Source organism: Jaculus jaculus, chromosome 8, assembly GCF_020740685.1.
Source record: "Jaculus jaculus isolate mJacJac1 chromosome 8, mJacJac1.mat.Y.cur, whole genome shotgun sequence".
Lineage (NCBI taxonomy): Eukaryota > Metazoa > Chordata > Mammalia > Rodentia > Dipodidae > Jaculus > Jaculus jaculus.
The window spans coordinates 71,757,592-71,767,881 of NC_059109.1; the positions used below are offsets into that span (position 1 = coordinate 71,757,592).

The window sequence follows — 10,290 nt, forward strand, 5'->3', positions numbered from 1 at the left end:
GCCCATTCTCTGTATCTCTTTCTCAGTCTTTCTCAAACAAATAAAATGTTAAAAAATAATAATAATAAAATTGAATCTAGCCGGGCATGGTGGCACACACCTTTAATCCCAGAACTCAGGAGGCAGAGGTAGGAGGATTGCTGTGAGTTTGGGGCCACCCTGAGACTATATAGTGAATTTCAGGTCAGCCTGGGCTAGAATGAGACCCTACCTTAAAAAAAATGGAATCTAGGTGACCCCATCCTGTACAAAAGGTGAATCACACTTTCCTTGGGCATTTTGGTCAGCTTTCTTCTTAAAGATCATGCTATTGGTGGCATCTCTGAAATTCTGTGGCATTTCTCAGTGCTCCATGACTATAGGTCTAAGATCTACACAGCTTCTCTCTCCCAAGCTTAAAAGTACTCCAAATATGAAGAAAAATATCTTTCTCCTGAAGCAGGTATGAGTTTCCATGTGATCATATTTTGTGAAGTTTTACACTACCTATTTCCCAGTTTACATTACATTGAAAAGAGGAGCAAGGAGAGAATAGGAGAAGGGACATGATGCAGGCATACTCAGACCAAGATTAATAATGGTGCTCAAATTCCTCTATAGTTTATTATCACAGCAGAAGATGTGGGAGACAGGAGACCACCTTCCACACTTAACAATATGGTCAGAGCCCTAGGTAGCCCTTCCCACCCTTGTGCCAAGCTTGGCTCCTTCCCCCATTCCATTCTAGATGCACACTGACAGCTACCAAAGTTAATGCAGCCAAATGGCCCAGGCCCCTCTCTATTACCCTAGCTCCAATCCTCCCACTACTCTCATTCACTACCCACCATCTCCCATTCCAACTTCCGTTTTACATGCTGCATGTATCTATCACATCTGAAGGACCGCTGACCCACACATTCACTTGTTATTCCTTCAGAGACCTGAAGAGTCAACAAAAAGCCTTATCATCTTTGGTGAATGGAACCCCAGCCCCAAATCCCTGGCCCGTGCAAATATGAGATAAATAGTGAGACTGATGGAGGTCTCATGGCAACTACAACAACCTCTTGTCCTTCATCTATGGACACTTGGTCCAGGGAGAGAGGACATATGCCTTCTTGAAACCAAAATGGGAGAGGGAATAATGTAGGGGCCTGGTTCTCTAAGAGATATTAGGACATCTCTCCCAGGAACTGGGGAAAAATCACAGGTTAAAGGTCAAGGTTAAGGTAGCAATCAAATATCAAGGTCATCTCCCTGCATGGTATGCCCATTTTCATTACTTACTCTGACCCAACTCACTAATGCACCTCCCAGGTTAGTGCTGTGGGAAGTGAGGACTGGGTCTCACACCAGAATAATAAGAGTTGTTCAACAGGAGACCTCCATGGTATGCCCTGGAGGCCCTGAAGGAATAGTCCCAGATTCGCTGCTCTGGGACAGGGTTCGAGAACGGGACCGATTGCCATCAATGGATGCTGCACTGGTCAGAGAGGCTGTACGAGACCGGGACAGGCGAGTCATGCAGGATGAAGCCACTGTGAGACAGAATAATAAGCAAAGAGAGATGGCTCAGCAGTTAAAGGCCATTGCTTGCAAAGCCTAACTGCTTGGGTTAAAATCCACAGTACCCACATAAAGCCAGATACAAAGAGTGGCAACTGGAATTCTTTTACAGAGGCATTCCCATTCTCAGTCTGTCTTTTTCTTGCTGACCACAAATAAATAATAATTAAAAAAAAAATTAAGGCCAGTTGCAGTGGCACAAGCCTTTAATCCCAGCACTTGGGAGGCAGAGGTAGGAGGATTGCCCTGAGTTTGAGGCCACCCTAAGACTACATAGTAAATTCCAGATCAGCCTGGGCTAGAGTGAGACCCTACCTTGAAAAACATACATATATACATATATATATATTTAAATTTTTTAAATAACAAACAATCACAGAGGAGTAGGGAAGGGAGGCTGGTAACTCAGAGTGGGTGCCTATGTGGAGGTCAGAGTTATAACTAGGGCCAGAGAGTCAATGAGCTTGAGTAGGCAGATAGTAGTGAATCTGGGAGTTAACCTGAAATGGTTACGCCCCCACAGTGCCCATCATTATCCTCACAACACCTCTGCCCCCATACTCACTGTAGCCCATGCCTTGCAGGAAATACTTGAAAGCCTCGGTCAGCTTGCCTGGCTGTGGGCATATTACAAGGAGAGGAAAGAGACAGTGAGGTAAGGTTACTTAGCCATGGAAGCCCAAGGCCACACCAGTGACAAAGGGCAAAGCTCAAAGCCACTAATATTCTTCCCACAGTCAGCAACACACTCACCTGAGTAAGCTGCGGCTGACCTCCAGAATCAGCCATCTGCTCAGGAGAGAGCCACCCAGGAAAAAAAAGGGACACACATGGACATCAGATTATCCATGCAAAGAGGTGGAATGGGGTTCTCTTTCCCACTTCCTCACTTCATCCCCTCTGTATTTTTTCTTCATTTACTCCACCAGCTCCCCTGATAGACCCAGAAAGCTCAGAAGCTGAATTTAGAGGATAGATGGATGTTTTTACACACAGACACACACACAGACACACACACACACACACACACACACACACACACACTCTGGACAAGGGGCTAGGAGGCAGGCTGCACATGGAGGAGGATTACTGACCTTAAGGAATGAGGTTTGTGTGGGGTCCAGTTTTGAGTTACATTCCACCTGGGGTAAGTAGGAGGCTGAATGAATGAGACCACCCTTTCTGTAACCCCTCCCATCCAAGAGACTTTGGTTTCTGACCCTTTCCCTGTCAGCCCCTACACAGTTCCTTCTTAGCAGGAATCAAATTCCTAAAGCCCCTAAATTGATCTTCCTTGTCCCAGAGTTTGCCCCTTGGCAATATATAGTTCTGACTATCATCTCTGGACCCCAAACTTGCTTCACAACTCCCAAATTCCCTACTGACCACTGCATCTTCATGCGGTGCTTGATCTCCTACCACCAGCATCACAGGGCACCTAGAGGAGCAGCATTGAGGAGAAGGCAGTGAGCGCTAACACTCCTCACCCACCTCTTTCCAGAAGAGCAGCTGAAAAAAAAGTCTGGCTCCAAAGAGGAACCAGCAATCCTCCCCCTACTGACTGAAAAAAAAAAAGAAGAAGATAAAGGGGGCAGGATCCAAGGCAATGAAACTCTTTACATGGCATGGGATAAGGAGTAAATTATCTATAAAGACTCCCTCTAAGGGATACAGGCACCAAGGAATGGTCTAGGGACAGGACAAAGCCATATCTACAAAGGTCTTACTTGAGAGTGATCTCACCACCACGCTCAAAGTTCAGGTCTCGGCGGCTAGAGAGGGATTCAAAGAGGAGCTGTTTTAGCCAAGCAATGCTGTCTCCAGATATAAGCTATCCTTCCTTCTCTTTTTCTTTCATGTGTATATGTGTACAATGTGCATATATATATATGGGGGGGTGCATGCATGTGCACATGCATATAAGGCCAGATGTTGATGTCAAGTGTGGCTCTCCACCGAATTTTTTGAGATAGGATCCCTCAGTGAACCCTGGCTCACTAATTTGGCTAGACTAGCTAGCCAGTACGCCCCAGGAAGCCTTCTATCTTGCCTTCCCAGAGCTGGGGTTACAGGCACACGCCTCCACTCCCAGCATTTTTACATAGGTGCTGGAGATCCAAACTCAGGTCACTCATGCTTGTGTAGCAAGCACATCACCCACTGAGCCATCTCCTCAACCTGCTACCTGCCTTCTTTATAGTCAACTATCAATGACCAAAAGTGAACATCTAAGGCTGGGGATGTAGCTCACTGGTAGAGTACTTACTCAGGTCCTGGGATCAATCCCCACAACTACTACTACAGAAAAAGATTACACTATAGAAGGTGGGAAGCAGGTCAGGAGCTCAACACCTATAGTCACTTGTGCCCGAGATCCCTGGTCAGAGGGCAGCTAAGGGAAAGAAAGGAATTATCTTACTCCCAGGAATCCAAAGATGGTACTCAAGAGCAAGGGGACAGTACCTCATAACCTTCCTGCTGAGCTGTCTTAGAGCTGCCATAGTTGCACACTAAATCCTGAAGGCCCTGCATACTGCGTACTTCCCAGACCCCCTCCCTCTCTCTTCTGTGCCTTCATGGCCCCAGGCCACTTCCACATTGCTCTCATGCATATACAACTCACTCACTTGTTGTAGCTATTCCAGTACAGCTCAATGTTCTCCAGGTTGGGTGCATGTGTAACAATATTTCTGTACTTCTGTATTAATTCAGAATTTCCAGACAGCTCCTCCTGAAAGACAGAAGGAAGAGATAAATTAGGGCTGGAAAGAGAAGCCAACAATTACCAGATAAAAAGAAGCATGCTTTCTTTACTTCCCAGATCTTGTCTCCATCACAGAAATCACTCCAAAGCATTCAAGTCCCTGCTGGTCCCCTCTCCCCCATCCTGTGTTCAACAACCATGTACCTGGCTGAAAAGATGTCCAAGGATCATCTCCGGAATGGAAGAGGTGAGGCCTGTTAACTATGATGACAGGATGGATGAGCAAGTGCAGAATATTATGGGGAGGAGAAACCCAGGCAAAATGACGTAGCTTCATTTTCATGCCCCACCATATACCCTCCTTGAAGTCCAGAGTCGATTTAGTTACACTGGTGGTGACATACTAGGAGAGTCCCCACCCTAAAGGTCAGAACATGAGGCCTCCAAACCTTGTGGGCTGCCCAATCCATCCAGCCTTTGGCATTAGGATCAATGTTGATAAGAACCAGACCTTCAACTGTGTCCGGATGAGTAAGCTAAAAGGCAGCAGAAGGAATGGATTAGAAACAAGGTATCGCCTTGTTCCCTCTCCCCTAGCTCCACCTTAGGCTCTCATATGGCCTGTCTGCCTCCCCTTGTCTCTGCTTCCTCCCCAGTTGCTGGGATTACAGGCACACAGCCATGTCTGCCTTTCCTGTCAGTCAGGCCCCTCCTTTCCCCCATGTGGACGTTTCCCCATCTTACAGCATATCGTGACAGGATGTAGGCTCCAGCTCCAACACCAACTCCAATTATTGTAGAGAAACTGTCAAGGGGAAATGAATGTCTCATGGGCTGTGACAACAAAAACCTGTCCTAGCCCAGTGTCTTCAAACCCAGCCATCCTTCCTGAGGCCACAGACACAAAAGGATCACAAGGGTGCTTCCTTTGGGGAATATAAGAAGGAAGGTACCAAGGAGCTAAAGGTTGGCATGGTGGTCAGTGTAGATCCCTGAAGTCCATCCTCAGCTTCTTAGAGAATTAGTGTCATGAAAAGAAACCCATCCACCAGCCTACGAGATGCTTTTCCTATATTTTTTCCATTTCTCAACTTTCAAGAACTAGTTCAACTTGTTCTGACTGCTGGTTCCACAAGAGGAACAAGAAGAATGGAACTTAAAACAAAATGTCAAAACAAAATTTTGGTGACTTGGAAGAAAGGGGAAACAGACAAGGACGTGAACCAGAGCTGCCAGTTCTCATGGTGGCCCAGTTTCCGTGGTGGCCCACGGAAAGGATAAGCCAAAAACAGAACCTGGGTTGGTACCTGTCTCTGCATACCAGGAGAGACCTGTGTGGCTTTCTCTGCCTTCTCGCTCTCTGTCTTACACACCCAGCTGCTAGCACAGCAGATGTGCACATGGAGGAGAATGTGAGGACAAGACAGGACTATCTAGTTCCTCAGGGATGAGGTCATCCCTAGCTCTTCCTCTCCAACTTCCTAATCAGCAAAGCCCCTACTCAGCCTGAAGTAGGGCCAACTACAAGACTACCATGCTGATTCTAGTCAACATCCCAAGCCCACCACCATTTCTCTCAACAATCAAGCTGAGAATGTGGAAGAAGAGGGAATCTTATGACCAAAGTTCAAAATCAGCGCAGGAACCATGGTGGTCACAGGTAAGAGAACTCTGGTTTGGAGGGGTCCTAAGGCCTCTCACTTTAAGTACTGCAGGATGCAAGGAATCATGTCTGCAAGCTGGTCCAGAGATGGATACTGATATCTGAGGAAGAAAGAAATGTTAAACAAGTTTTATACATTGCCCTCACACCTTCCTGCCTCAAGGCGCCCTCTGTCTCCTCTCCCAGAGTCACCACTGCCTTCTTTCCCTTTCCTCCTCCCTTCATTGGCCCTGTGAAGGGATAAGGAGCTAATTCTCACCCCAAAGGGAACACAGGAGCCCCCTCTTCCATGCCAGGGGCATCCACATGAACCCGCACGAAGTTCTGAATGATTTCCTGCATATCCCCGAATTGAAACAGTGGCTGGAAGCAAGATTTATCTAAAGAGAAGCCACATCACCCCAACAGAATCAGATAGGGAGAAGCATCCCCATGTCAGAGCCCACCCTCTTGCCTTGAAGCCACAGTTACATGGGAACTTCTCCATGCCATGCCTGCCCACACCGATCCCTCCCCTCATTCAGAGTTTTTACCCTTCTCCCCAGCCTCTTCCCAGAAAAGAGTGATAGGAGAAATGAAGGTCTTACAGTTGAGTCCCACATCGTGGTAGGTGAATATCGCTGGGCGTTTGGGCTTGGGGGTGCCAAAGACAGTAAAAGTGACAGAACCATAAGGTGTCTCCACAGAGTGAGTCTGTAGGAAAATGGGTCACCATCAGGAAAGAGCAATGCTGAGAGGAAAAGGAGACAAGAAGCTACAAAAAAAAGTTAAAGAAATGGGAATAAAGGTAAAAAGAAGAAAATGAATTAAAAACAAGGTCAGCAAGAATTTAGGAAACTATGACAGTGGAAGATGAGTTTGAGGGTGGAAAAGAAAGAAAGACGAGACAGTGTTAAGGAGCTCTGCGCAGGAAAAAGGAAGGACAGATAGGGAAGAAGTGGGGGACGGAAAGCAAGAGAAGAAGGGAGAGCCAGGTAGGAGCCCACTTCATACTGGGGGAGAGAAGAGCTCCTCCTCCCACCCTGGGACTGTTCCCCACAGTTACCTGTCCCTGGTCCAGGAGGATTCGGGCAGCTAATTCAGCCTCCTGGAGAGAGACACACACAGACAGATACGCACAACCACAAGTAGTCACGATGCAGAGACAGATACAGGGAGGAGGTAAAGAGAGACCAACAGAAATCAAAGACAAAAAAAAAGATTGACAAAACAAGACAGGAGAAGATGAAGGTTAGTACAGTGAAATGACAGGGTCTGGCCTCCCTCTTGTAGGGTGTGGGAGGTAAGAAGGGTAGACACGGAGACAGGAAGGGTGTGCATTAGAATGACAGCTGTGGACTTGGGACTCCGAAGGCAAGGGAGATGCTCGGAGTACGGGATTTGGGTAGGGAAGTTAGATGGTCTCCAGTAACCTTGGCTGCCTCAGGTATCTGTCCTGGCAACAGTGGCTTCTCCTCAGTGATCTGCACCTCCTGCAGCTCTGCCATGGTGGCCTGGCAGAGGGAGGAAACAATGAGAATAGAAAACTGTGCCCTCAGCCTTATACCTCCTAAAACACCTGCCCTATGCTCAGTGCAGGGGAATACAAGGTACAGAGGGTTCCAGGAACTGAAGCCTCCAGGACCAGCACACTTTCCTGACCTACTCCCCCATTTCCAGAGCACGTGGGAGGAAGGACTGCAGAAGAGGAATCAAAACACCACATCTCTTCAGACTGCCAACCCCACTGCTGCCCCTAAACACCAACACCTCCTGACATTTCCTTTCATCTGTTGGAAAGAAATATCGGAATGGAGTAGCAGCGTGGCTCCAGTTTCTTAGGCTATATTTAGGGGACACCCCATACTCGGGTTAGGCACATGGTGGAACTTGTGGCTCCATGACTAGGTCCTCTAAAGGTACCAAGTACAGTTGGAGTTCACAATGGACTATGACCTTCAACTAAAGCACCAATGTCAGCAGCTCACAGGGGCTAAAAATGATCCAGGTAATGGCCAACAGCAAGAAAGTGCACAACAGACAGATATGGCTATGCAACCCAGGCAATGTCTTCCTTCCTCCCAAGCCTCAAGACCTTCTCAACTGCAGACAAATACATTCAACTTTGGAGGACCAGAGAGGAGCAGAGCAGTTCGGCAGAAGTAGGGGGGAGTCGCCCAAAGCCTGAGGGTGGAGTCAAATTACTGAGTCCCTATTGGCTGGATACAGTGAGATTAGGGGTTATGGCTCTCATTCCTGACTCTGGGGTCTGAGAAAACACAGCAAGAAGGTGAATGACATGGGAAACTGATCTGGGTCTTGTGGGGACAGAAAAGCCTCAGCCAAGACTCAGAATCCCAGGGTCACTAACCTTCCCCAATATCTACACTGAGTCCAGAGAGCACTCTCTCTCTCAGCTTCAATCAATACAGAATGGAGGGGCCTATGGGGCAACGCGAAGCAGGTCCAGGCCGGGGTGCAGGTTGGTGGGAAGGGAGTGCTGAGGTACAAGAATGCGCATGACAGTCAGAACCTCTGAATTCTGACCCCGGCTCTCTAACCACTGTGACTTTGGTCCAATCCGTTACCACACAATTTCCTGCCTGCAAACTAAAAGGGAGAGCTAGGGGACCCCCAAGATGTTTGACAGCTCTCGAGATGTAGGTAGCAAAGCGTGACGTTTCCTTCCACCATTTAAAAACAAGCTTGGTGCCTTCATTTCTCTCCTCCACCAGGCCTAGGAGTAGCTTCGGACAGTGGGGAAGGGGTGGAGGCTGGGGGGGCCCACACTCTCCCAGCCTGCCGTCGGCCTGCGAGCGCCAGCGCCAGCTCGGAAGGGATGGCAGGACTTACGAAGGGCCGAGTTCAGCACCCAGAACCTGTCCCTACGAGTCCCTAAAATGCTCCTGCGTGGGACCAGCACCCCTGCACAGCCGACCCTGAGCATAACCTCAAGCACATCCCAAGTGCGCCCGGCACCCCGCAGAGCCTCTGCCTTTGTGGGCGGCAGCGGAGCGCCCCCCTGGAGGGCCCCTTCCCCGGAGCCCGGGACCAACACGCCCACCAGCCGGGTCGGCGCCTTCCCGGCCCCGCGGCCGCCCCTCCCCCTACCTGCAGCTGCCGCCCCGGTCGCTTCCACCTTCACTTGCCTTTGACTCGGGCCCTCCCCGGCTCCCGGACCCACGGGCACGCCCCCCGGGCCGACCACTCCCGACGGATCCGCCCCAGACCCCCGTCAACACGCCCTCTGACCCCGCCCCGGGCTGCCCGGGGAGGGGCTGTCCTGGGAGCTGGCGAAGAGCCGCGGAAAGCAAAGTGCAGGACGTTTCCAGACTGTCCTGAGGATCCCCACAACACCCCCACCCGGAGAGCGTGCGCTGTGCGTGGGGACCCCTCAACCCTACCAGGGTGCTGCTCCACGCCCACCTGAACACCGCCCCCACCCGGGACCTGGCTCTGGCGCGTCTCAGTTCTCGCTCCTTTCTTCGCCCCCCCCCCATGATTCTGTGGTGGGGACTGGGAAACGAGTGCATGCCACCCCAAGGTAGCGACACTCCAAGATTGTAACTCTGCCATCCCGGAAACAGAGCTAGGTTAAGGAAGGGTGATGTGGGCAAGGACCACTGCTAGGAGCAAGATCTTCCGGCCGAAAGGAGCCGGGGTGCCAGCACCGGGTGGGGTCGGAGGGTGTCGGGGTGCAGGGATGGACTCCCGGGCGGGGGCCTGGTACCTCCTCGGCTGTGTCCCGACGCCCGCTCTCCTGCTGCTCCGGGAGAAGTTGGACAACAAGGAGGGGGAGGGCGGGGAATGCTGGGGGCCGCTATAAATAGAGGGTGATCGAAGGAGGGGGGAAGAGGGTAGCCAACGGGGACTCCCGGGTCAAGGCCCCAACCCGTGGGGGGGGGCTGAGAGGAGGGGCAGGGGACCCCCAAGGGCTCTAACTCCTGGGTAAACAGGCGCGGAGGCGGAGTTAACCCTGCGGGGGTGGAGTAGGGGCTTGAGGAGGACGTTGTGTCCCAGGCTGAGACCCAAGAGACCCTGTGGCTTCAGACTAACACCTCCCAGTCCCGCCCTGAAAAGGAAGGCGAGACCAGCTCAGACAGGCTGAATCGTAAGGTCCCAGTAATGGTGTCTGGGACTGCTGCGACTCTCTAGTCCCTGGGTGGGTTTGCCATACTAGACTAACACGCAAGACACACGTCCCAGACGCACCTTCCTTGTGCCCCTTAGAAGAAGGTACGCTGGAATTGAGCAGTTGATATGGCTGAGGGAATTTGAAGTTGTCTTAGGCAAAGAAAGCTAGCTTGAATTTAGTCCACGCAACCCGCTTCTCGCCAACCCTCCCCCTGTCCCAGGTCCATCCCCACCCTTCCCCCCTCAGCCTGGTTCCTGAGTT

General features: G+C 50.5%; 1 protein-coding gene across 6 annotated transcripts; it reads right to left on the reverse strand.

Moving 5' to 3' along the window:
* Positions 1–571: 571 nt before the first annotated feature.
* Ndrg2 (NDRG family member 2) lies at positions 572–9,851 on the reverse strand. Of its 6 annotated transcripts, none has more exons than XM_045156326.1 (16): positions 9,625–9,851; positions 7,328–7,408; positions 6,961–7,002; positions 6,503–6,608; positions 6,175–6,295; positions 5,954–6,016; positions 4,997–5,057; positions 4,702–4,788; positions 4,457–4,513; positions 4,176–4,279; positions 3,276–3,320; positions 2,935–2,986; positions 2,643–2,690; positions 2,302–2,337; positions 2,114–2,165; positions 572–1,520 (listed from the first exon to the last, which is right to left on the reverse strand). In XM_045156326.1, exons 2-16 carry the CDS (start codon positions 7,400–7,402, stop codon positions 1,354–1,356), a joined length of 1,116 nt encoding a protein of 371 aa, XP_045012261.1. In that variant the 5' UTR covers positions 7,403–7,408; positions 9,625–9,851; the 3' UTR covers positions 572–1,353. The 6 variants fall into 6 exon arrangements, with proteins under 6 accessions (XP_045012261.1, XP_004672416.1, XP_045012262.1 ...); XM_004672359.2 differs by lacking the exon at positions 9,625–9,851 and adding an exon at positions 9,006–9,077; XM_045156327.1 differs by lacking the exon at positions 6,961–7,002 and having other exon boundaries at positions 9,625–9,841.
* Positions 9,852–10,290: the final 439 nt, after the last annotated feature.

Bases quoted from the DNA above. Each gene is read 5' to 3' on its own strand.
- Ndrg2 (XM_045156326.1), bottom strand. From the start codon at position 7,402: ATGGCAGAGCTGCAGGAGGTGCAGATCACTGAGGAGAAGCCACTGTTG. The intron at 7,003-7,327 runs GTTACTGGAGAC...GTCTCTCTCCAG, and splicing joins AGATACCTGAGGCAGCCAAG to GAGGCTGAATTAGCTGCCCG. The intron at 1,521-2,113 runs GTGAGTATGGGG...TCTGTCTCACAG, and splicing joins CCTGCAAGGCATGGGCTACA to TGGCTTCATCCTGCATGACT.